General features: G+C 42.7%; 7 protein-coding genes across 9 annotated transcripts; 6 read left to right on the top strand and 1 right to left on the bottom strand.

Annotated features, from left to right (window-relative positions):
• The first annotated feature begins 41 nt into the window (after positions 1 to 41).
• Positions 42 to 4,115, top strand: LOC145703111 (histone acetyltransferase KAT6B-like). The gene is made up of 7 exons (XM_081780423.1): positions 42 to 121; positions 163 to 554; positions 872 to 948; positions 992 to 1,411; positions 1,485 to 3,240; positions 3,285 to 3,406; positions 3,455 to 4,115. The coding sequence occupies exons 1-7, from the start codon at positions 62 to 64 to the stop codon at positions 3,538 to 3,540; spliced, it is 2,913 nt and encodes a 970-aa protein (XP_081636549.1). The 5' UTR covers positions 42 to 61; the 3' UTR covers positions 3,541 to 4,115.
• A 121-nt stretch (positions 4,116 to 4,236) lies between these two features.
• On the top strand, positions 4,237 to 6,813 carry LOC145703614 (uncharacterized). Its single transcript, XM_081780995.1, has 9 exons — positions 4,237 to 4,680; positions 4,726 to 4,884; positions 4,925 to 5,181; positions 5,227 to 5,390; positions 5,459 to 5,525; positions 5,569 to 5,918; positions 5,964 to 6,270; positions 6,318 to 6,520; positions 6,565 to 6,813. Exons 1-9 carry the CDS (start codon positions 4,262 to 4,264, stop codon positions 6,742 to 6,744), a joined length of 2,106 nt encoding a protein of 701 aa, XP_081637121.1. The 5' UTR covers positions 4,237 to 4,261; the 3' UTR covers positions 6,745 to 6,813.
• A 7-nt stretch (positions 6,814 to 6,820) lies between these two features.
• On the top strand, positions 6,821 to 8,805 carry LOC145703616 (pleckstrin homology domain-containing family A member 8-like). Its single transcript, XM_081780997.1, has 6 exons — positions 6,821 to 6,990; positions 7,037 to 7,532; positions 7,578 to 8,127; positions 8,172 to 8,446; positions 8,489 to 8,598; positions 8,637 to 8,805. The coding sequence occupies exons 1-6, from the start codon at positions 6,848 to 6,850 to the stop codon at positions 8,791 to 8,793; spliced, it is 1,731 nt and encodes a 576-aa protein (XP_081637123.1). The 5' UTR covers positions 6,821 to 6,847; the 3' UTR covers positions 8,794 to 8,805.
• A 76-nt stretch (positions 8,806 to 8,881) lies between these two features.
• On the bottom strand, positions 8,882 to 10,541 carry LOC145704440 (uncharacterized). The gene is made up of 4 exons (XM_081781898.1): positions 10,303 to 10,541; positions 9,633 to 9,730; positions 9,467 to 9,591; positions 8,882 to 9,419 (listed from the first exon to the last, which is right to left on the bottom strand). The coding sequence occupies exons 1-4, from the start codon at positions 10,415 to 10,417 to the stop codon at positions 8,975 to 8,977; spliced, it is 783 nt and encodes a 260-aa protein (XP_081638024.1). The 5' UTR covers positions 10,418 to 10,541; the 3' UTR covers positions 8,882 to 8,974.
• Positions 10,542 to 11,814: 1,273 nt separating this feature from the next.
• LOC145705325 (DNA-directed RNA polymerase III subunit RPC10-like) lies at positions 11,815 to 13,690 on the top strand. The gene is made up of 2 exons (XM_081782784.1): positions 11,815 to 12,543; positions 13,263 to 13,690. Exons 1-2 carry the CDS (start codon positions 12,434 to 12,436, stop codon positions 13,483 to 13,485), a joined length of 333 nt encoding a protein of 110 aa, XP_081638910.1. The 5' UTR covers positions 11,815 to 12,433; the 3' UTR covers positions 13,486 to 13,690.
• Positions 13,544 to 14,953, top strand: LOC145705324 (uncharacterized). The gene is made up of 7 exons (XM_081782783.1): positions 13,544 to 13,762; positions 13,811 to 13,969; positions 14,014 to 14,175; positions 14,218 to 14,493; positions 14,539 to 14,685; positions 14,731 to 14,802; positions 14,855 to 14,953. The coding sequence occupies exons 1-6, from the start codon at positions 13,595 to 13,597 to the stop codon at positions 14,776 to 14,778; spliced, it is 960 nt and encodes a 319-aa protein (XP_081638909.1). The 5' UTR covers positions 13,544 to 13,594; the 3' UTR covers positions 14,779 to 14,802; positions 14,855 to 14,953.
• A 1,477-nt stretch (positions 14,954 to 16,430) lies between these two features.
• Positions 16,431 to 19,171, top strand: LOC145705323 (uncharacterized). 3 transcript variants are annotated; one of them, XM_081782782.1, is made up of 9 exons: positions 16,431 to 16,683; positions 16,727 to 16,960; positions 17,003 to 17,080; positions 17,125 to 17,307; positions 17,357 to 17,498; positions 17,544 to 17,707; positions 18,500 to 18,649; positions 18,711 to 18,798; positions 18,839 to 19,171. In XM_081782782.1, the coding sequence occupies exons 1-9, from the start codon at positions 16,465 to 16,467 to the stop codon at positions 18,943 to 18,945; spliced, it is 1,365 nt and encodes a 454-aa protein (XP_081638908.1). In that variant the 5' UTR covers positions 16,431 to 16,464; the 3' UTR covers positions 18,946 to 19,171. The 3 variants fall into 3 exon arrangements, with proteins under 3 accessions (XP_081638908.1, XP_081638907.1, XP_081638906.1); XM_081782781.1 differs by having other exon boundaries at positions 17,351 to 17,498; positions 18,500 to 18,652; positions 18,717 to 18,798; XM_081782780.1 differs by having other exon boundaries at positions 16,432 to 16,683; positions 17,351 to 17,498.
• Positions 19,172 to 23,370: the final 4,199 nt, after the last annotated feature.

Genomic DNA, 23,370 nt, shown 5'->3' with positions numbered 1-23,370 from the left:
ATTCTTGCTTCAAAAATAAATAACCAGATTCCAACAAAAGCTATTTTTTCTCTATCTTAGAATGGGTAAAAGTAGGCCTCGTAGAACATCACTAATACCTGACGATATTTTTGGAGAACAGGTAAAAAGTTCTTTTCAAATTTGATTTTAACGGTACATTAGGTGCAAAAAGCGCTTAGAAAACTAAAGAAAGCGACGACAGAAAGACTGTACATTTCACTGAAAGATGAACTCGAAGATATGACGAAGGATGAGTTCAAAATCAGACTAGAATCCATGTGGGACGCCGATATTATCGAGGGAGAAGAGAAACGCGGTAATTTTACATTTTTCCCAAAGAAAGACGACGGGAGAAAATCGTCATCGGACTCGGCCGGGTCCGTGCAGCTGAAAACGCCAAAGAAAAAAGGACGACCTGCGAAAAAGCAATCTTTGGCGGATAATAGCAAAAATCGGTCTATAACTGAGTGGGTGAAAGTAACGCCGAAAAAGCAGGAGTATAAAGAGGAAAATGGACAAGATTCATCAGAGGGAGAGGACTCAGATGCTTCAATGTGAGTTGTATTTTTCAGTTTATTATCAGTATTATTAGTAAGAAAGAGTCCAACAACAACAGTAACTAATGATGGATGTGCCGTTTACATTTTACTCCTTTTAATTCATCGTTCTAATATAATGGATTGGTGAAATTTAGTGACTAGCGTATATATCTGTACCATGATCCAAATGAGGGCGCTATATTCTCAGGCGTGCGTGCTCAGCATGGGACTATTGACTAGAGATACCCAGCTGTCACAAATCTATCATTGCTGATTAAGATCCAATTTTACGATAAATAAAAATCTTTCTTTTTACTAAATGGAAAATTCAGTGATGAAGATGTTCAAATCTTTGTGGACTCCAGGTTCGACGACGATCAAGTTATTCCAAAAATCGATCCTGCCAATGGTAAACTATCATACGTGCTTATCTATTCTATCATTGTGTTTAGTTGAGTACTTCATCGAACGCCAAGGCGATCCAAAAACGCTACCTCGCTCTCCTCAAAAATCTGTCGCTGAGAAAAAGCCCGAAATCACCCTTCTAAGTAAACGGAATTGGGACACGACCGATCCAGACGTCATCCACTTCCGCTGCTACATCAAACTCCTGCGCAATATCATCCGACGAATGAAAGAGGAAAACCAGCACGGAACAACCATCAGTGCTATTGACAAGTACATTCAACAGAATTTCTGGCTCGAGGGAGTCGAACTCGGTGAATTCAAGAGCCAATTGAGGCTGGCGATCGGGAGGGGAGTTACTGCGAATTTGCTTGTAAGAACGAGCCATGATTCCAACAAGTTTCACAGGATCGAGCTCGGAAGCGATGATTCTGAAGATGAAGAGGAGAGTGAAGAGAACTCTCAAGGTCGGGATGGAGACAAGTTTAAGTTTTAACCATCTATTTCAATAATAAACGTTCTTTCGATCCCAAACTAAAGCAGCTCCACCAATGCCAATTTGCCTCAATTGCTACGGCACCGCTCGATACAACCTAAAAGCAAAGATGGAGTATCTGATTTCCTGCCGATCCTGTGGCAGCTCTTTCCATCCTTCATGCATCCGTATGACGCCAGAATGCGCTAGCTGGTGCTACAAAAATTCTTGGGATTGCGACGAATGTAAACTTTGTAGAATCTGTAACGACCCGGTTGAAGGCGAAACAGGCCCGTACAGTGGGTCGGTTTGCTCGCAATGTGATGCAGCAGCTCATTGGAAATGCGAAAAAGTCGGGCCCAGCAAAAAGATGAAATATCTCAACTGCTCGGAGCACAAGGATTTCAAGCCGAAAAAGTTCGCCAAGAGTACTCATAGCGTCCGAAGACCTTCGATGATCAAATCTGAGGTGATTTCAGAGACGACAGAAGAGCCAAAAGGTGTAGAAAAGGGCCTCCACGACGCAATGAGCAAATACTTTACTCCGAGCCCGGAAGGAAGAAAAACGAGAACAGCTCAAGGTCACGTGAAAGAACAAAAACAGCGAAAAGCAGCCTTAGATCCTCAAGAACGTCCTTACAGACCAATGATTACCGCTGCGGATCAGCGACTCTACCGACAAGTACGATGTCAAGCAATGGCTCAAATGGGCGAAATGGTGGCCGAGGAAGATTTACTGACGAAACGATGCCCCGCGAGAATTCAGTTTGCGCAGTATGATATTGTCACGTGGTATTCAAGTCCGTACCCAGTCGAATATGCGAGGTTAAATAAACTGTATCTATGCGAGTTCTGCTTGAAATATATGAAGAGTAAAAAAGTAGCCGAGCGGCATCGCACGCAGTGCAAAGAATTCCACCCACCGGGGAAAGAAATTTACAGACACGAAGGTCTCTCAGTTTTCGAAGTAGACGGGAATGCCGCTAAGTTTTATTGCCAGAACTTGTGTCTCCTTGTCAAGCTCTTTCTCGACCACAAAACGCTTTACTACGATGTTGAACCTTTTCTGTTTTACGTGTTGACGAAGAACGATGAAACTGGATGTCATCTTGTTGGTTATTTCTCAAAGGAAAAGGCCTGTCAGCAGAGGTATAATGTTTCCTGCATCATGACTCTTCCACAATACCAGCGATCTGGATATGGCAGGTTTCTGATTGACTTTTCTTATCTTCTCTCCAGAAAAGAAGGACAGCATGGTTCTCCCGAGAAGCCGCTTTCCGACCTGGGGCGAGTGAGTTACCACGCGTACTGGAAATCCGTTGTGCTAGAATACATGTCAAACTTTGACTCCTCAACCCTCTCGGTCGTTACGATTGCAGACTCAACCGGAATGAGTCCACACGATATTGCATCAACTCTCCAGCGGCTGGGCATGCTTGAGCGTGATCCAAAGACGAGGAAATGGAAAATTCACTCGCGACAAGATCTCATCGACGAGCACAAAGCTAAAGAAGCCAAATCCAATAGGCCTCGATTGTGCGACGAAGCGTTGAAATGGACCCCTCTAGGAATTTCCGTCATAGAAGAAGAAAATTCAGAGGATGAGGAGAAGAAAGAATTAAGCGATGTTCCGGAAGAGCAAGAAAAAGACGATGATCAAGAGGACAAGAAAAAGTCAGTATTGGAGCAATTGAAAGCAGAGGAATCTGCCCAATCGAGCAACCCGGATCAGACGCCGAAAATCAACAAGAAAAAGAGAAAACGGCGGACGAGGGATTACGATTGGAATACAAAGAAGCGGAAAACAAGGAAAGCTACAAGGTAAATTTCTCTCTCACAGAAAGGGCACTTAACTCTTTTTCTAGTGAAAGCGAAGATGAGCCAAAAGGATCAAGAAAGTCCTCAGCGACTTCCTCGAGCAAAATCACTGACGATGAGGAGTCTAGGGACACCTTCAACGCATTCGATGATGATTCGAATTCGAGAGGTACCAGATAAAAACCAAACGAAATCAAAAATTATTCAAAAACTTCAGATCCTTCCTTTCATACTTCTGCAACTCTTCCCCGCCGCCGCTTGTCCCGCCGATCGAAGGATCTTCACGCTGACGACTCCGACTAAAGCTCTTTCACAAAATTCCATCTCAATTTTCTGTTTTCCATTATTTTCCAACTTACTGAACTTAGAAAAATTATTTTCAAAATCATTACGCACCAACTACCACTTGTCATTAACAGCCCCGTTAATTCATACTTTACCAACAAAATTGCTATCTTTAAATATCTCACATGACTGCCAGATCCATACTTTAATATTTATCGTTATTCGCATTCTATCAAATCGGAAGTATACAATTAGCCTGGGTCTCAGACCCAGGATACCCCTCAGAAGTGACGCCTGGGTCCAATTCCAAGGATTTATTTAAAAATGGGCATTTTAGGCAGACTTCTTCGATTGATTCTCTGAAAATTCTCAGATCTATTTGCCCCTTACCACGGGGCTCCGCCCCTTAGGTCCTAAAAAGCCGGGGTCTAGTCTAGGGTTACTTAGGGTTACCTTCAGTAACCCTAACTAACCCTAGCCTATCCCCCTCATGTGAGTTTGTTCCGTCATTTTTGCAGGTGCCCCCTAACACTAACCTTAATTATTATTAGATACTAGACTGCTTATCAATCATTTATAGGAGGAAATTGTTTTTTTCTTCTAATAACGCTCATTTCCTAAGTTTTGGACCCAGGCGTCACTTCTGAGGGGGTATCCTGGGTCTGAGACCCAGGCGTCACTTTTGAAATGAATCCTGGGTCTGAGACCCAGGCTAATTGCATCCTTCCATCAAATCAGAATGGCTCGTGTCAAGAAAAGAATCGAGGGGATCAAGAAGGGCCAAGGCTCTTCGAATCCCGATCGAGCGGTTAAAAATGCTTCAATGCGATCTCGAGGCACCATCAACCGACTGAACATGTACAAATCTGGTGGACGAGCAATTCGAAATCGGGACGGCAAAATTGTAAAACCCGCAGAGTTCCAGAGCCAGCTAAAATCCGGTGCAGTCGCTCGAGTTGAGCCGAACAGAAAATGGTTCGGCAACACTCGCGTCATCGGACAAGAAGCGCTCCAAAAGTTCCAAAAAGAGCTTGGAAACGCGGTCAAAGATCCCTTCAAGGTTGTGCTGCGCACTTCAAAGCTTCCACTGTCTTTGTTGGATGCAAAACCTATGGCGGGAAAGGAGAAAGTCCATATTTTGGACACAGAGCCTTACAGGTACCTAAAGGAGTCAGTTTAAATTCAGTTTAAACCGTTCTTTAGTGAGGTTTTCTCAAAGAACAGGCGGAGAAAACGACCCAACTTGAGTTTTGAAAGCTTGGAACAAGTTGTCGAGAAAGTCACAGAAAAGGAAGAAAACTACGATATGGAAGGAGATCAAGATCTTGTTCGAGAAAGTGACGGAACATTCGACCATCAGAGGTAAAAAAAAACTTGAAAACAGAAGTCATGATTCGTTAAGAAATCCATTGTTGAACGCTGGTCAGTCCAAGCGTATTTGGGGCGAGTTGTATCGAGTCCTCGACTCTTCAGATGTCATCATTCAAGTGCTTGATGCTCGAGATCCACAAGGCACCAGATGTCACCACATCGAAAGATATCTCGAAAAGGAAAAGCCACATAAGCATCTCGTCTTTTTACTCAACAAAGTCGACCTGCAGCCTATCGCTGTCACGAGAAAATGGGTTCAGCTTTTGACCAAAGAAAGACCAACTTTAGGTAGATTTTTTTTTCAGAATTTGATGGAATCTAATCATAATCTAGCCTTCCACTCGTCTATTACAAATCCCTTCGGCAAGGGTGCGTTGATTTCGCTTCTCAGACAGTTTGCTCTTCTTCACAAGGACAAAAAATCTATCTCCGTTGGTTTCATCGGCTATCCAAACGTTGGAAAGTCATCTGTTATCAACACCATGAAGAAAAAGAAGGTAAGTGCCTCATTTGTGTTTGAGAATCGACTTTCTACTCTATCTATCTACGTTTATCTTTTCTATAGGTCTGTAACGTTGCACCTATTCCTGGTGAGACCAAAGTCTGGCAGTTCGTTGCACTCACAAAGCGAGGTAAGAAATCTCCACAAAAAAATATCACTCACGACAACTTAAGTATTCCTCATTGATTGCCCTGGTGTTGTCTACTCCGGTCAGCAGCATGACGAAACCGAACTAGTTCTCCGGGGCGTCTGCCGAGTTGAAAATATAGAGGACCCTCCTTCTCATGTTCCCGAGGTTCTCCGAAGAGCTGAACATGTTCACTTGGCCAAGTTGTATCAAATCACTGGCTGGGAAAAGGACGAGACTGGAATTGAATTCCTCGAAATGATCGCTAGAAAGCGCGGTAAACTGCTCAAGGGAGGCGAACCGGATGTTCATTCTGTCGCGAAATCCGTCCTCAGAGACTGGCAATACGGAAAGATTCCGTACTTGACTCAACCAGATCCTAACTATGTCACAAAGGTAGGATTATAGCTCCTAAATCAGTAAATATTTGCTCGTTCCTAGGAGAAAATCAAAGAAAAAGAGCGGCCAGAAAGCGAGGCAGATAAGAAACAACGAGAGGAAATTTCCAACAAGCGAAAGGAGATCGAGGCAAAATTGAATGTGGAACAGGAACTTGATGAAATCAAGGAGAAGAACATGGACGACCCAGAAGAGTACGGTGCCGATGAGGGCGAATCTGAAGCAGAAGAAGAAGAGGAAGACGCTCATGAAGACAAGGAAGAGATCCCTCAATCATCTAGCGGGCCAGTTTCGGAAAAAGATCTAATTATGGCCAAACTTGCCAAGCTGAGAAAAGCAAATAAGATGGGTAATAAAGAACTGTCTTTACTCCAGTTTACACAAAATATTGTTTAGGTATTCTACAAAGGCAAGACGCTGTTAATCGAAATGCCGCTCGTAAAAGAAAGATGGAGGAATCTGTTGATTTGGGCAAAATCGCTCGCGAGGCTGACAAAGAGGAGAGAAAAGCCGCCGCGCAAAAGAAAAAACTCGATGAAAAATTCAAGGACGACGAAGAGGAAGAGACACTGCCTGGCGTGGGACTCCCTAGGCCAAAGGTAAAACAATTCTTTTCGCTTCCACAAATAACAAATTTTTGTAGGTTCAAAAGGAAGGCACCGCGAAGGAGCGAAGAGCTAAAGAGAGAAAGGAAAAGGATACCAAGGGAGAGAATTATTATACGAAAGCGAATGTGAAGAACAAAAACAAGGATAAGAAGGTCCAGGAAGAAATGAAGGCCAAGTTCAAGAAGGGAAACAAAAAGGGCCAAATGAGGAAGTGATTTTTTCTTTTTTGTTCTGTACAAAATCGAACCTCTGGAAATATATTTATATATTCGAGCCCTATAAAATCATGCTAAATAATTGCCGTTTATAGAACATGAGATGCTCGACAAGGCAGGAATCTTAGAGAAATGGACAAATTACTGGCTCGGTTGGCAGCCAAGATACTTTTCGCTCGAAAATGGAATACTTTCGTACTATCAAAGTGAGGACGAAGTCGTCAATGGGGCCAAGTCCGCCATTCGGTAAGACATCTGCAATTTGAGCGAATAATTACTTAGTTGGCTTTAGAATTTCTGGTGCCGATGTACAACTTGACCCGGTAGATCCGAGACGCTTCGACATCAGCATTGGAAATGGGCAGCGTTTTTCCGTGCGCGCTCAGAACGAGCAAGAACGCCAATCTTGGATCATCGCCCTGGCGGCGACAAAGCAAAAGTCCAACGAAATTGGTGGTCTCAAATCCACCATCAAGCGGAGTGACAAAAGCGAAAAGGTCACCCGCAAATCCACAGAGCTCAAACTCTTCTGCGATCTCCTCAAGCAGCAGACTACCGATCTTCAAGATTCACTCGTTATCGACGTCGAGAAAGATGAAAAGATAGATCCACAAGCGCTTAACGAAAAGACAAAAATGCTCTCTGCCACTTGCGATACGTTTCTGAAAACGCTCAACGATACTATGAAACTTTTTGAAGATGCAAAAAACAGCATCAGCAGTCCTCCCATGTCGCCTAAATCCGAGCGAAAAGGATTTCGCAGAACACCAAGCACCACTTCTTTACCTGTAAGCTAGCTATTTTCGTCGTGCTCTCGTTAAAAATACGTTTAGACTGGACTCCAGAGCCCCAATTTGCCTAGAAAAACTGATAACTTAAAAACCCACCGTCGTACAAACAGCTCCAACGTCACTTTTACCTTCCGAGATCGTTCTGATTCCCCATCGTGTTACGACACTCGTTCCTTGCACAGCTTTCATGGTGCAATCAGCGAGCTTGACACGCCAGATACGTCCGAAACTGCGAGTCACAAACCTCTCGGAAGGAGGAAAACACCCGATACGCTCAGTCTCGATTTGAGTAAATCGAGCAATTGCATTCAAGTCAGCGAGGATTCGATGACTCCTGAGTTCGAATCTCCAAATGAAGATTTCAACCCTCCAGCTATTGAATCGAAAGAATCAGTCAGTGTCAACGACTTACCTGTTGAAACTCCTGTCGTGGAGACTGAAATCAAGGAAGAGAGCGAAGAGAAAGTTGAAGAATCGTTGGTCGTGGAAAAGATGTTTTTCAACGAGATCGAACATTCCTTCGCCAAAATCTCGATGATTCATAGAAACGAGGAGCTCGAAGTTCCTGTTGATCATTTTCTCTCAGCTGCAGGTAGCTTGAACAAATTAGTAGCGGATCAGCATGTGATTTTTAAGGTGACTTGCTTCCAATTCTCGATAAGCTGGGTTCAAAAGCCTTTGCTCCGGTAAAAATGGACATCAATGGTAACATCACCAAAATCCGGAAAAAGTGCGACTCCGAAGCAAACAGCTTCGAAACACTCCAGGACATAATCAGAAGCGAGCTATCGACAGGAACGACGAAAGTGTCAAACTCGGCTACAGATGCAATCATGTGGCTGAAACGAGCGCTTTCGTTCGTCGCGCATTTCCTCGAAAACATTGTCAATGGAGAGAAAAATCTTACTACGGTCAGTTTAGTCCTGAAAACGTCGGACTCATAAAATCTTTAGGCGCTGCAAAAAGCATATTCTGTAACCTTATCAAATCATCACAGCTGGGTCGTGAAAGGTGTCTTCGCTCTTGCTGTCAAAGCTGCCCCAGATTACAAAGACTTTATTAGGTACAGCAACCAATGTTTTCGATCATCAAGTTTTTTAGGGCTCTCTCTTCTGATACCGCAGATCTGGAATGTGCGACTTTTCAGAAGACGCTCCACGCGGCCCTGTCAGAATATACTTCCGCTCTGCAAAAACAGCTTTCAAATCTGCATTCATTTTATTTATCTAATAACCTAGAATCTAATAAACTTGTGTAATCATTCAAACAACATGAAAATCCATCTATCTGGGTTTTCTCCAAGGTGTTTATTAGAGATTATATTTTCTAAAAGTACATATTCGAGTTCTAAGATGCAGAAATTGTTATCCGTGAATTTCTTCTATTCTTGTCAAGAGTTGTCAAAAATTCTACCCTTTTTCGATATAATTTTGCCATATTTATTCAATTGACAACATTGCCTGAAGTCTGTTCATCGTTTTGACAGGAGCATCGGTCGAATTTGTCATTGGCATCACTTGTATACTTCCCTTTCTAACTGGTGGAGGCTTTTTAGTGGCGATTTTCTCGGCTTCGATATAGTTTGAGAGATCTTTCACGGTCGAGATTCTATCGATCCTTCGCAGGGCCTCGACAATCTTTGGATATTCCGATTGCACCAGATGCACAGGAAAGTTGACTACAAATGCTTCTCTTTCTTGCGAAAATACGAGGAAATGTTCGTGTTTCGTATGCAGCAGCGAATTCAGTCGCCTGAGAGGCTGTCTGTTGGAGACTTTTGTGAAGTTGAAAAAATCCCCCTTGCTGGAAACAATGTATATATCGCTTTTTCCCCTGGAGACGCTCGCTTCTATGAATTTTTGCTGCAAGAAACAGGCAAAGTTTCTTTCAAAAATCCGGGATTACATTTTTTAACGACCTTTTGAACGTACTTGTTGGAGATATCAGAGTTGAGAAGGATAAGATTGTCAGTAGCGTCCGATTGTGCCCAGCCAAGTTGAAACCAGTTTGCTCTGTTTGTCGTCACTCTCTCTGGAATCGCTTCGTTGCCGATTTCCTATTTTCTCCTTTAGTTGTGGATAAGAGGATATACCTTACCTGAAACCAGTTTTGAACCTTTTTGGCGCTGATCTCTTTATCGTCCGCGATACCGAGAAGCTCAGAGTGTCGCCTGCTCAAATAACCCGCTGGAACAACTTAAATAACCTGTCAATCCAAGATCAATTTTTGTGAAAATAAAAAAGAATCAAGGTGAAAATCTTTCCTACACTTTTTCTCCTGAAGAGTGTTGTTATCGAATGAAAAAGACGTATCAAAGACATCATCATTTTCCTCTGTCATAATCAAAAAGCTTTCCGTTTCGGGTTCTCCCCTCTTTGGTTTTCGAATTCAAAGTCTCAAAGTGGCACTGGAGTAAAATCAAAAGTGCCACTTCAATTACAATATCTAACATAACTCTGCTATTGGAGATTTCACAGTTACTGAAACACGAGAATGACATTTTTTCCAAAAGATCATAAAGCTGAGCTGCTCAAACACCGAATTTCAGAAAAAGACTGCCGCTCTCCAAACTCAAGCAGAGCAAATTTTCCGCTATGATAAGAGCAAAAACACTTCCGTTATCGACTATTTATTAGTTTTAAGGAGCAATACAGTCATTTTACTGTACTGAGCAGTCCTTTATATTACTTTTTTTTGTCTAGTCGAAAAATAAGGATTGAATAATTGTAAAACTTTAGAAATCTATTTTTTATTTTAAATTCTTTACCTATTTTCTTCGGATTCTTAGGAGCCACTGAAGGTCTTCTAGTGATTGTATTTCTCCTGTTCCCGGAAGCTCTATTTTCAGGCTCGGGGCGCTCCGCTAAGCTTCCTAAAGCCATTGTGACACTTGCAGTAAAGAAAGTGTTTATTCAAATGCCAGTCCTCTTCGCTATTTTTTGCAACACAAACAAACTTGTAATTCCTAAGCTACCCTGACAAGTACTAACACTTCATTCTTTCCCAAGATCATCTTCTCGTTCCCTGCTTCTGTGACAGAAGTTCTACCCAAGTTCTCCACTAAACATCGACTTGATGGTTCCATATTTATAAAAAATCTACAATCTTGGGTGCAACTTCCGAAGACTTAAGAAAGATACTCCTTCGAGCCTGTCCTTGATTTCTTCGAGCTAGCAACGGATTCATTGTCTGTCGATACTTTCTCATGCTCTTCGTCGACTTCTGGAATTCTGTTAAAAACAGACGCTCTCCGGAGATCTCTAAGGCTCTCCATTTTATTTTCAACTTTGAGTTTTTGGATCTCGTGGCTCTACGACGGCGTGAGAGTTTCTCTCTTGTCCGAGTTGTGCCACTAGCAGATAGCATTTTACGAGGAGACGGAAGCTCCGCGACACTGAATAAACTATTTATCTCTCGTTTTTATAATTCCAGTTTCTAGTAAAACGTCCTTTCTTGTGTTACGAGTAGTTCTGAACAGATTCTTCGCTGACTCCAAGACTTAAAAATCTGTCAACCAGGACAAACATAAAAATCCCAAAGATATTCAGCTGAAATTTTACGGCCGAAGAAATTTCAGAAAAAGGTCATTTTGAAAAAGAAAATGCGTCTCAATTTTTATAATTTTCGTTTCTTACTCTTCACTGAAAATCTGCTCTTCATCTTCCTCAATTGCTTCGAGTTCGAAGAGTCCAGCTGAAACAACTCGCATAATTCTAATAAAAAGATCTCTCCGTGCCAGTTGCGGGCTGCACCCTCGACAGAAGACGATTTTCAAACATTTATTGCGCTAATGATGCTCATTCAAGACACTGAACAAATCGAACTCGACAGCTAAGTACTTTCGACATGCAAGCTGGTCTTCTTCCCAGCTGACCTCAAGTGTTCCCAGTTTTTTTGGGGGAAACTTCAGAAATATAAGTTCTGAGCCTCATCAGAATATGTAAGAGTCAGGAATCCTGGCTCAGGATCTTGAGCCATTGAAAGAAAAGCCACGTAGCCCTAATTAGGGTTAGGGAAGAGGGAGTACCTACTGGGTTAGGCTTAGGGGCTGCCGGACCGCTAACTCTCTATTAAACCCAAGTTTACCCTTCTGCAACAGAACTTCTGCTTTAGTAGGGAACAGACAAGATCAGTTTTTCAATGAGAATTTATTCATGAGGTTGAAAACAGACCTACTCTGAGTTTTCTAGACAAAATGATCATTTCTTCACCAAGATTCTAGACAATCTACCTCAACAATTTCCAACCACCGCAGACTCTCCTGGCAAGAGACGCATCTGACCTTCAAAATTGCCACGAGAGTCGCGTAAAGTTCATCCTCACCAGAGATAAGAAAATCGGCGCAAAGTTCGCGTGTCCTGATCGCTGACGCAAAAAGAACAAAAAAATAAATGGCCTGTGGCGGAGTCCCAAGCTCAAGGAAAAAGTTACCTCCCCGCCGTTCCTGCGCTCTAATTCGCCAAAGCAACTTGCTCTGACGCAAACCCCAGACTTCACAACGACAAGTTTCCAAAACGAACCGCGTCGGAGGGTTAAACTCAGAGATAATCCAAGAAGAACCGGTCGAAATTTCAAGGGAAGAGGAATTTCACCTTTTTTTCGTAAAATGATGAAAGAAGAAATGAAGCGCGCCGATTGGCTGGCGAAAATGATGCGTCACGTGACGCCGACCAGTGAGCGCGATTCTCAGCAGAAATTATTCACGATTTCGGGAAAATACAAAAATTTACATCGTTTTCCAAAAGAAGAGAGTCGACACAGCTGATTGGTCGGCTACGCGAATCTGATTGGCCGAGGCAGAGAAAGGGAGCCCAGAGGGAAGAGGGCACAAGGTGGCGCCACCCACAAGAAGATAATTGTTATTTCAATTAATAAATTTTTGGAGAAAAAGAGATTTCATGGTGCTGCGATTCTGCCCAGTCTGCGGTGGATTGCTGAAGGTTGGAGGGCACGGACCAAATGTGCAAAGAATGGAGTGCCTCACGTGCCCGTATATTCATAATATTATGTAAGTAATAGTTTATCAGATTTTATGTTTATCAATATTTGATTTTTTTATCCTCTTTTCATTAATTATCCCTCGATTTTTGTAATTAATCAACACTATCACGCAATTTCAGCGATTATCGTAAATTTAATTTCATTTTTATCGTTGTTAACCACAGTAAATCATTACATAATACAGATTTCACTTCCAAATAAAGGACTAATCTATTCTTACTACAACAGTAAGAGTTTACAGATCTGTGTCTTATAGATTTTGGATCCGAAACTTCGATCAATAGAAAGACTGCTTCATTCATTCAGAGATAAACCTAATTGCTCCTTACCGTATAATTTCAATCTTTCGTCCAGTTATTCAATTTACCCGTAGTTCAACTTCTTTTGAAGAATTTAAATATTGATTCAAGAGAACGAAAGGAGATCAAAATGAGCAATCAGTTCATTCTTTTTGAAACCATTTCAAAGCAAACAAAGGCTTTGAGCATGTCTAGCCAATGAAATTTATGATCATTTTTATGAAAAAGAGAGCATCCTTTTTGATCACCCGACTCTAGAATTCTAAAAAAGAGCTAGCGTAGATGACGTGATAATTAGCGCGTCCTTGACACTAAATTTATCAACTCACAACTGCTATTTTTCTCACCGCGCTATTTTCGCGTTTCTCCATTCTTTTTTATTTTCATTAGAGAAATGGAATGTTGAAAATTCATCTGTACCGTTCAGGGAGCCGCTGACCAACAAGAAATTTCCCCGTCTGAAGGAGCTGCGGGATGTGATGGGTGGAGACGCAGCTTGGGAGAACGCCGACTCCATGGAAGAAGCGTGCACGAGAGAAGGATGTACCAATCGTCGAGCGTATTTCTTTCAGCTTCAGACGCGTTCAGCTGATGAGCCCATGACTACTTTTTACCGCTGTACAGTTTGTGCTCATCAGTGGAAGGAATAGACCGCTCATTCCTCTATTTATTCTCTGCAAAACTGCCCCTCGAAGTATACTTATTCTAACCCCTTCGTCTTTTCAGCCACGCTCCTAACCGAGCCACGAAGCTCCCAAAATGCCTGTAGTCCAGGACAAATACACCATCGATGTTACCAACCGGTTTGGTATTTCCGAGGACGTTGTCGAGGACTCAGGTGACGAGATCGAGAATGTCGATCCTTTTGCTATGATCAACGAAATGCAGGCTCAAGCCGAGGAAGCTAAGAAGCAGCCCAAGAAGAAGGTAATAATTTCGAACTTCCGGATGTGGGATGCTTAACCATGGTTCTAGGTTCAGAAGAAGGCTGCCCCTGCTCCCGAAAAGAAGGAAGCCCCCGTTGAGGACAAGAAGGTCGACAAGAAGCGAGGACCAGGTGGAAAGCGTGAAGGAGGACAAAGACGAGACGGACAACGACCACGAGGCGACCGACCACCCCGAGGACCCCGAGAGGTTAGTTTCTCTACTCCTTTCCTTTTGCCATATCATTCCTTCAGGGAGGTGACGTCGATGGAGCCCGAGAAAACCGACCGCGACGCGATCGTGGCGACGGTGAGCGACGCCCCCGTCGGGATGGTGAACGACGACCGCGACGTGAAGGAGAAGGTGGACCCCGACGATTCGATCGCAAATCTGGCGATCCACGATCTTCATACAAGGTAACAATCTTCCCTCTCAGCCCTTCCTAACACTACACACAGGGTTCCGACAAGCGAGAAGGCGCCGGCCAGGGCAACTGGGGCACCGAGAAGGACGAATTGAAGGGCCAGACTGAAGCTGTCACTGAAGAGCGACCCTCTGAGGAGAAGGCCGAGGGCGAGGCCGCCCCAGAAGTCGAGGCTGCTGCTCCAGCTCCAGTCGAGGAGGAGGACAAGACCATGACCCTTGAGGAGTACAAGAAGCAAAAGAAGAACGTTATCAAGAACTCAAATGCCCGCACCGCTGCTGCTGCTGCTGAAGAGACCGATCAGAAGGAGGTGAGTGCTTTCTTAATTGATCCCATTACTCATAATTGATTTCAGTTCAAGCGAGAGAAGAAGGGACGAGCTGCTCGATACGAGTCTTTGGACTTCAACGCCGTCGCTTTCCGACCTGCTCGACGGGAACGAGACGGTGACCGAGACAACCGACGAGGTCCTCGACGAGATAACCGACGACGAGATGAAAAGGTAATAGCATTAAATTTCTATATCCCCCTCAAACATGATTTTTAGCAGGAGTCTGGCTTCAACCTCGCCGGCGACGACTTCCCCTCTCTCTAATAATCTCTTGTCGATTATTATCGGGTAAGAAATTACTCTCCTCCCCTTGAACCCTAAACTAACCCGCTTCCTTCAGGTGTATCCTGTGACCTGGCCTTGGTCGGTCTGCTTCGTGGCAACTCTCGAATCTACTCTCAAAAATTAGACCAAAAATAAACAAAAAAATCGAAAAAAACTCTCCAGAAATTGATAAAATTTTCTTTCTGTGCCAAAAACCACTTGAGCCTACTCCCCTTCTCCGTATTTTTCTTAAAATCACACCTTTTAACTTCACTCAATTGAAAGCAAATGATGTCCTTGTTTGTGTTCAAGTAGCTTGTCAAGTTATCCTGAATCGATACTCGTATTTTGAACATTAAAATTCATAACTAGAATCGTTCTAGTAAAAAAATGAAGGGGCAGTTGGTCTTCTAGGCATTCATCGCAGGAGCAGGTGTTCTTATTAGTTTCTACATCTCCTGAAACTCCCCATACCACTGTTATCCCTCAATATCTTCCTTAGAGTTCGTATCAAAACATTTTCCTTGGCTTCTCGCCAGAATCCATCCTAGACCCACCGCATTTCCTCCAAGTTTTCTCACCACCTAAGTTCATGAAAACCAAAACAATCATAAAACAACCGCCACCGCCGAGTAGGAATTATTCATAATTATCAAAAGTGCTCTCTCCTGACTACTTAACTGTTGGCAGACCTTGTGCATTATTTTCGTCATACAATCTAGTGCAAGTTTTATTTAATAAATTATTGGTTCATCAACAATCAAAATTATTATTAATCGTTGTTGCGTTTTTGAAGATGTTGGATCCAGTCGATTATCGATGCATTCATTGCTTGGCTAAAATGAAAGAGATTGTTACGCGTGAATCAAAGACGCCAGGGCTTATTTCTTGTCCCAAATGTACGAAGTTGAGGAAAAAGCCGATTTCTGGGCAATTGGGTCGCTATTCATTTGCATTTTAAAGCTAGAAAAGAGTTGAGTGAACCCTGCTTTCAGTGATCATTATTTCGAATACCCCGATTTAATCATCATCCTCGATCTTCTGGCGATGAACAAAAAGACATTCAATCACCTCGTTTTCAATAAAAAATTGGGGAAACGGCCCCTTCAATTGGGTCTACTGGGCATTCTTTGTGATGCATTTCGACGCTGGGCGATGTCTGATCAATGGACAATGGATAGTTTTACGTTTAACAATCTACAGGACGTTTATCGAACGCAACTGGATTTTTATGAGTACGCGTTTCTTGCACTTAACGCTCATTTAGTTAGGTAAATTAAAAAAAAGCTTAGAACTCGAACATATCGTTATTTAAGTTTTCTGTCCCTTGTTCCCTTCGCTTTGACGTACATGTCCTCACAACTGGCCTCATTTTCCCGTGCGTTTCTCCTTGCCTTATCTATCAAGATCGCCTTCATTCCCCTACTCATCTGGACGCCGCGCAACATTTTCTACCTGCCATGCGGGCTCGCCTTTGTCATCAGCTTCTGTTTCCAGGCGATGCAGATTACCTCTCTTCTTCAAATTTCCGAAAAGAAACATTCGGCAAGAGTCTTTCTTTTCGCCGTAGCCAACTGCATGATTTCTACTTTTCTTCAGTTCTATTTGTATCTACCTAATCAAAACTCATTCGAACTGTAGAAACCTAGCGATCTTTCCCGTTTAAATTCGGTCTAATAGACAGTCATGTCGGACACATCTGATACCGAGAGCACCAGTAGCGAAAGCTCCGTCAAACAGGAGCCAAGAGAAGAGCTGTCGATGGAAGAAGGCTGCTCTATTTGCGAAATTGCCGATGCCAACGACGTCGACCCTCTCGTTTATTGCGACCAATGTAATGTTGCTGTGCACAAGCTGTGCTACGGGATTCAAACTATTCCGTCAGGAGACTGGTACTGTAACACTGTATGTTAGAACATTTGAGGTCGCTATCTTGATTGACTTTTAGTGTAAATACTGGCGAAAAAGGAGATCAAAAGACCCTTTAACGAGCATGAAGCCGCTCAAATGCGTACTCTGTTTCGATGTAAGAGGCGCCATGAAAGAGGTCTATCCAAAGAGAGGCAGCGACGATACTTGGGCACACATTCTTTGCGCCCTTTTCTTCGAAGAAGTTCAGTTCAGAGATCCAGAAACGAGCAGCGGTATTTCCCATATTGAGTCGATTCCTCACTCCAAAAAGGTATCAGACTAATCCCTTATTTTCAAATATATTTCTTTCCAGGTCACAGCAGAGAAGAAATGCGAGTTTTGTACCCGAGAAGGATATCTTCGATTCTGCGATTGCGGCTGCGGCAAAGCAGTAAGTTTTGAAAAACGAGTTGGCTTCTATTTGTTAATTTTCAGTTTCATCCCTCCTGCGCATCCAGAAAAGGCCTCTGTCTGATGCTAGACAATTCACAAATCGAGAGCAAGCAAACAACGGAATTCTTCGTTTTCTGCTCCCAGGAAAAGTGCAAAGATAAGAAGGCGGCTCATTCGAGGCATATCCTAGAAACGCTAGAACGTAAACGAAAGGAAGATGTGAGAGTAAGTAACGCTAGCCATGAATTTGGAAATTAATGTTTGAAAGTTAAAGGATGCGGCGAAGAGAAAACAACTCGAGAAAATCAAGAACTTGCCAAAGGTAAACTCAACGTTTCCAGGTACCGGGAGGCCCAAGAAATCTTCAATTCCAAAGAGAAAAAGCTCCGACGATGGCTCTCTAGTTTCTGAAAATGGTGAATAGAGTCAGTCGATACAATCTTTTACAGTTGTTTTTGAAGGAAAGAAAGTAAAGCTCGAATCAAAGCCAAAAGTAGACGATAAAACGGAAGCGAACGCCTTGAAACTTTTAAAAGAAAGCTTCGATGAATTCACTAACATCGCCGAGAAAGACGACTCACTTACGCCGATGAAGATGTTTTGCAATTTCCTGGATCGACTTGATGTAAGACTATTGCGTTAAGGGTAAAACATCAAATCGGAGCGGCGCGTCACGCTAGATCAGCGCCCCGCCGTGACCTACTTTTCAAAGGGCCGTAACTTCTGAACGGATACACTTTTTTTCAAACTTTCTTTTGGAGTGAGATAATTGAAGCCTTTTCTCTTTGCATACTAAAAATAAGCGAAATCGTAAACTTAGAAGTGGGAGAAACTGACATGAGTTGGTTAAAATCTATCTCCTCTCACAATTTTTATCCGATTTTTCTGAAACTTAGACCAGTCAGTAGAGCTTCGTTAGACCTAAAATTTGGTTTTCTCAGATCGAATTTTGAAGGTCTCTAAAATTTTATATGATCGCTTGAAATGAGCGCTCTCAAGCCACGCCCGCTTTTCTCTGATAAAAAAGCGGCGCGGTTCAGCACTCATTTCTAAGGATCATATAAAATTTTAGAGACCTTCAAAATTCGATCTGAAAACCAAATTTTAGGTCTTACGAAGCTCTACTGACTGGTCTAAGTTTCAGAAAAATCGGATAAAAATTGTGAGAGGAGATAGATTTTAACCAACTTATGTCAGTTTCTCCCACTTCTAAGTTTACGATTTCGCTTATTTTTAGTATGCAAAGAGAAAAGGCTTCAATTATCTCACTCCAAAAGAAAGTTCGAATAAAAGTGTATCCGTTCAGAAGTTAAGGCCCTTTGAAAAGTAGGTCACGGCGGGGCGCTGATCCAGCGTGGCGCGACGCTCCGATTTGATGTTTTACCCTTAAGTGATCGATCTTTTATCGCTAATTTAGGAAGAAGAGCACAAATGCCACCCAAAATTACGATCGACACTTCAGTCTCTCTGGGGCATGCATTGCGAAGCTTTGAGACTCGAACATGAGCTTGAAGAAGTTCGAAAAACGCAGAAATTCATGGAGACGCAAATCGAGTTTCAGAAACAGATAGGGTTTTCTGATATTCCAACGTTTCCATACAAGAACCAAATCATAAATCCTTATTTACTACATAAACGCGTACAAAGTCATGAATGATCCGCCAAATGGACACTACTCGCATATGAACGGACACAGCAGAGACTCTGATGTTTCCGGTAAAACCATCTTCTTCAGCTCTATCCTAACCGATTCTAGATACGACAGGCGAAGCGATCGAAAACGGCGACTCAAACTCGACGGTCTCAGCCCAGTCCTCCCAATTCCGGGAAGCTTCTACCACAGAACCCAGCGCCAAAAACTGAACTCCTCCTCATTGCCTCTATTAAAAATTTCTGAACTTCGTTTCAACATGTCAATTTATCTTATCATTTACTATATTGCTGCATTTCCCTTGACTTCACCGCTCAGCATTCAACTTACTTGTGCTAAAAACAGCTGAATTAGGGCCCGTTGAGAATGAGCAAAACTAGTGAAATCTATCTGTAAATATCGAAGAGCTGATGCCTTCTCAAAATAAAAATATCAAAAGACAGAAACGATTTAAAAAAGAAGTGTTTTAAAAGATTCTTCTTCCTCTCTTATTACTCGCATAAAATTTCGAATTTAAAAGTTTGCAAATTGAAATAATCGCATTCATTTCAGCACCACGTCTCAGCGTTTATCAACGTTTACATAAAAATTTTCAGCCTCGCGGAAATCTCGGAGGCTCTCTTTTTGTCGGTTTTCCGACCAGTTTCCATTTTTGTTATTGCGCCACCAAACAAAATGATAACTTGTGTGATACAAAAATGTGAAAGCGTTTTAGAATCTCATTTAGGCGACTTTGCGGCGCATCAATTCCACAATAATATTCATCCCTTTTTAAGCATTCAGGATTTGAATAAAACTTACAGACTAAAAAAGAGAGACAATTGTTAAAAGAGAGATAGCAACGAAGAGAATGGATTGGCTTGTGAAAATTCTGCTCCTAGGGAGCACGAAGGCAGTTCTAATGGATAAAGACTTTGGGGTCATGTTGGATATTTATAAGTCAAAGGAAAGTCAGCAGGCTATTTTACCCGACAATGAGAATTACTCGGGCTGGTCATCTTGGAATAACTGGTCCCAATGCACAAAAAGGTGCGGTACAGGGCGACAATCTCGCTACAGAACTTGTAAGACAAACATCGATGAAGCATTCCAGCTCTATCTCGTCGGCGATTTATCTTTCGAAGACTACCTCAAATTGACTCCAACGTGCGAGGGCTCTCCTGTCGACCACCGTCCGTGCAACAGACACGTTTGCGGCGCCAGCTGGACTCCTTGGCAATCATGGTCCGCTTGTTCGAAGACTTGTGGATTCAATGGTGAGCAAATTCGACGGCGAGACTGTGCGATGGAAAGTGCAAGTTCCAAAACTGCTTTTTGACATCGAATGTGCCACTGAATATCTACCTAAAGTCGTTCGCCCAATGCGAGGGGATCAGGACCGAGATTCGAAAATGCTCCGTCAGTGTTTGTCCGATTGCTTTCTTTGATAAGTCGGAATACAAGCAGAAACAGAAAGCTATTGAAAAAGGAAAAGAAATCAGCAAATGGACGGACTGGGTATCCCAAATCGTTCTCTTCCAAAAAGTTACTGAAAAAGTCGAGTACATGATAACAGCCAAAACAACTGCATACTTCCTGAATATCAGATGGAGCAACCATCTTCAAAATCCAAAAACAGAACTTTTCAATACCACCGCGAAAATGCTTGAAACTGCTATTGACAAGTCAATGCTTACATTCGCCGGCTTTAGAAAAAGTCACGTGATTCAATTTGCAAAGGATGAGAAATCGAGATCAGAAGATGATGAACTGGGGACTTATGTTCGATTGATTCTAAACTTTGACACGATGGATACTCGGGGCAACGGAGAAAAGATTATGGAAGAGTTTCAAGGACGCCTGGCGATTCTCGAGAGCCGATGGAGAGAGTGGGATCTTCTCGATGTTCTTCCAGGGACACTCGGATTCCAGGTTTCCGCTAGAAGCGAGGATGTTGACGAGTGCGAAGAGAAAAGCTGCTACAACGAAGGCATCTGTGTTGATTTGGCCGGGGATATTGCCTGTAGATGTAAAATGGAACACTATGGAAAACGTTGTCAACACACACGTTATCACACACCTCCTGCGCTAGAGATTCCGTTTGTCTCTGTCAGCCCGAAGGAAGTTACGCTCAAATGGGTGCCACCTCCAGAAGACCCATCCATCGGAGCAGAGGTCGAGTATATTCTCATGAGCGCGGATAACGGCGTCGAAAGCAAAATCCCAAAAAATATCACCGATCTAACATTGAATGTTAACCCTGAGCAAGAATACAAACTCAGGTTTCAAATCATTTATAAAAATGGATTGAGATCATTCATTCGTGAAGTTCCATTCCGCGCAGCACCAGAATTAGATAAGCCATTCGTCGTTTCAAAAACTCATGATGCTATTCGACTTCAATGGAGGGCAAAGGAAAATATTCAGCAGTATCAAATTTATATATTGAATAAATTCGAGGAAGGAGAGGATCGTCTGCAAGAAGTTCTTTGGCACGGAGACGAGAATGAAGCGTATTTGAGTGGATTGCTGTCTGATCATAACTACCGACTCGCTCTTCTTGGAGTGGTAGAAGGAGGAGCCACGAATACAGTTGAGTTTGATGCTAGAACTCTCCTCGCTCCTCCAGAAGTCGACTGGGACAGCTCAAAAGTCGGCTGGACATCTGCTGTCATTGAATGGGCAAAAGTACCAAGAGCAAACGGATACAACGTTGTTGTTTACCAAGGACTTGCATCAGTCGAAGAAAATGAGCTTTACCGAGTCGAGCTTCCGCCTTCTGAAAATAGCGTAGATATTCAAGGACTGGACTACGAAAGCACATACACCTTGGACATTTCTGCCATCTCGAAAAACGTGAATTTCACATCCAAGATCAGTTCTAACTCGTTCACGACAGAGGCTGAGCTTCACCTGCTCAATAAGGTTGTTCCAGTTCAAGTTCGAAATATCAAAACTACTGAGGCAGAATTGTCATGGGTGTTACCAGAATACAACATCACCAAACAAACTTTATATTTGGGCACAGACGGAAAATTCGACCTTGACATCGAGGCCAATAATTTTATCATGGATTCCTTCTCTCCGTTTCAATCCTACGTTGTTTCGGTCGAAATCGTCGATGAAAACGGATTGTACTCGGACCGCGGGGAGGGCACGACGTTTACCACCGCTCCAGATTTTGGACATGTTATTGCTACAGCAACCGACGCTTCAATAATTTACCGATGGAAGGCCGTGGAAAATGCGCGAAAATATTACTTTAGGGTTGACAAAACGGAAGAATTTCAACCAATTCGTTCGGAACAACTTGTTTTTCGCCGGGAACAGCTTGAGCCAAATACGGAGTATCTCTTTGAAATTTACGCAGAAATTGATGATGATGTTCAAACTGATTCTGTTGAGTCAATTGTTAAAACTGCACCAGCGTTGGGTCAGTTTACAATTGAGCTTGATGAAGAAGATCGATCAGGAAGTGCGATTATGCTTTGGGAAAGCGATCTTACCTTTGATGCGATTTCTATTTCATCAGAACCTCCGATTGCTCAATTAGAAGGATCCGAAGAATTTCTTATTTCGTCTTCAAAGTCTTCATTTAAAATTTCAGGAATGAAACCAGCTACTCATTACCAATTCTTCTTCCAAGGTGTTCGTTATGACGACGAGTCTGAAGTCCGCAGCCCAGTCAAAACGGCAGAACTTATAACAGCGTTGTCAAAGCCAGTCTTTATCGAGTCATTGGATTCAAACAAAGTTACTGACGAGATGATCAGGGTGAACTGGCGAGGAGTAGCAAGAGCAAACGAGTACGAGATCAAAATCGACGATGATGAAGATCGCAAAAAGTTCATCTCAGCTACATTCGAGCGAAGTGCGATGTGGAAAGGACTCCCCCCAGATGTAGAGCACCGAATTCTCCTTCGGGCGATTTCATCCCAAGCTCCACCTTCGGAATGGGCTGAAATGACAGTAACCACGCGATTGAGTTCCCCAGAGCTGTCTGTCAACTACGTAGCACCAGATAAAGTTGGTCTTATTATTTCAAATGTTAAATCAGGCGATGAACTGTTTGCTCAAGTTGCTACAGACTGGGAAGATCTTAACAGCATCAAAACTTATCCAATGTTTGAAGCTGATTCGCCAATCGTAGAAATGATGCTTGACGATTTGACTGCAGGAACTGATTACGTCGCTAGAATTCGTGTCAGAAGTGGAGAAACAGGATTGCTAAGTTTTCCTGAGTGGACTGATGTAAAAGTATCAACAGAGCCAGATGTGCCACAATTTAGCTGCGTTCCCCTCTCAGAAAGTATCTCTTGTAAATGGGCTTCAAAAAGTGATCGAGTTAAGACGGTTGAGGTTCAGTGGAATCAAGGAGGAGAACCACAAAAGTTCACCACATCCGAAAATCCCTTTGAGATAGAAAATTTGACGCCATATGTTAATACGAAGCTCCAAATCAAATCCTTTGCTGGAGAAAATGAAGAGTATTCGGCGACTGAATGGACTGAAGAAATAGTTGTTAGAACAGAGCCAATGCGTCTCGTCGGCCAAGCGTTGTTGGATAATCATGTTGAGGATCTTAAATCAGAATCGAGCAAGATTGAAGACTTTTTGAGAAAATCTTTAGCGAAAGAGCTCAAAAAAGATGAGATACT

Source organism: Oikopleura dioica, chromosome PAR (genome assembly GCF_907165135.1).
Source record: "Oikopleura dioica chromosome PAR, OKI2018_I68_1.0, whole genome shotgun sequence".
NCBI classification, from domain to species: domain Eukaryota; kingdom Metazoa; phylum Chordata; class Appendicularia; order Copelata; family Oikopleuridae; genus Oikopleura; species Oikopleura dioica.
The sequence above is the reverse complement of the archived record's forward strand: the minus strand, read 5'-3'. Positions and strand labels throughout refer to the sequence as shown.

Bases quoted from the DNA above. Each gene is read 5' to 3' on its own strand.
- LOC145703616 (XM_081780997.1), top strand. From the start codon at position 6,848: ATGCTCGACAAGGCAGGAATCTTAGAGAAATGGACAAATTACTGGCTC. The intron at 7,533-7,577 runs GTAAGCTAGCTA...AAATACGTTTAG, and splicing joins CAAGCACCACTTCTTTACCT to ACTGGACTCCAGAGCCCCAA. The intron at 8,599-8,636 runs GTACAGCAACCA...CAAGTTTTTTAG, and splicing joins GATTACAAAGACTTTATTAG to GGCTCTCTCTTCTGATACCG.
- LOC145705323 (XM_081782780.1), top strand. From the start codon at position 16,465: ATGTCGGACACATCTGATACCGAGAGCACCAGTAGCGAAAGCTCCGTC. The intron at 17,708-18,499 runs GTAAGACTATTG...TCGCTAATTTAG, and splicing joins ATTTCCTGGATCGACTTGAT to GAAGAAGAGCACAAATGCCA. The intron at 18,650-18,710 runs ATAGGGTTTTCT...ATCCTTATTTAC, and splicing joins AAATCGAGTTTCAGAAACAG to TACATAAACGCGTACAAAGT.
- LOC145703111 (XM_081780423.1), top strand. From the start codon at position 62: ATGGGTAAAAGTAGGCCTCGTAGAACATCACTAATACCTGACGATATT. The intron at 122-162 runs GTAAAAAGTTCT...ACGGTACATTAG, and splicing joins ACGATATTTTTGGAGAACAG to GTGCAAAAAGCGCTTAGAAA. The intron at 555-871 runs GTGAGTTGTATT...TGGAAAATTCAG, and splicing joins GAGGACTCAGATGCTTCAAT to TGATGAAGATGTTCAAATCT.
- LOC145703614 (XM_081780995.1), top strand. From the start codon at position 4,262: ATGGCTCGTGTCAAGAAAAGAATCGAGGGGATCAAGAAGGGCCAAGGC. The intron at 5,919-5,963 runs GTAGGATTATAG...GCTCGTTCCTAG, and splicing joins ATCCTAACTATGTCACAAAG to GAGAAAATCAAAGAAAAAGA. The intron at 6,521-6,564 runs GTAAAACAATTC...AAATTTTTGTAG, and splicing joins TGGGACTCCCTAGGCCAAAG to GTTCAAAAGGAAGGCACCGC.
- LOC145705324 (XM_081782783.1), top strand. From the start codon at position 13,595: ATGCCTGTAGTCCAGGACAAATACACCATCGATGTTACCAACCGGTTT. The intron at 14,176-14,217 runs GTAACAATCTTC...CACTACACACAG, and splicing joins ATCCACGATCTTCATACAAG to GGTTCCGACAAGCGAGAAGG. The intron at 14,686-14,730 runs GTAATAGCATTA...CATGATTTTTAG, and splicing joins ACCGACGACGAGATGAAAAG to CAGGAGTCTGGCTTCAACCT.
- LOC145704440 (XM_081781898.1), bottom strand. From the start codon at position 10,417: ATGGCTTTAGGAAGCTTAGCGGAGCGCCCCGAGCCTGAAAATAGAGCT. The intron at 9,592-9,632 runs GTAAGGTATATC...AGGAGAAAATAG, and splicing joins AGGTTCAAAACTGGTTTCAG to GAAATCGGCAACGAAGCGAT. The intron at 9,420-9,466 runs GTACGTTCAAAA...GATTTTTGAAAG, and splicing joins AACTCTGATATCTCCAACAA to AAACTTTGCCTGTTTCTTGC.
- LOC145705325 (XM_081782784.1), top strand. From the start codon at position 12,434: ATGGTGCTGCGATTCTGCCCAGTCTGCGGTGGATTGCTGAAGGTTGGA. The intron at 12,544-13,262 runs GTAAGTAATAGT...TGTACCGTTCAG, and splicing joins CCGTATATTCATAATATTAT to GGAGCCGCTGACCAACAAGA.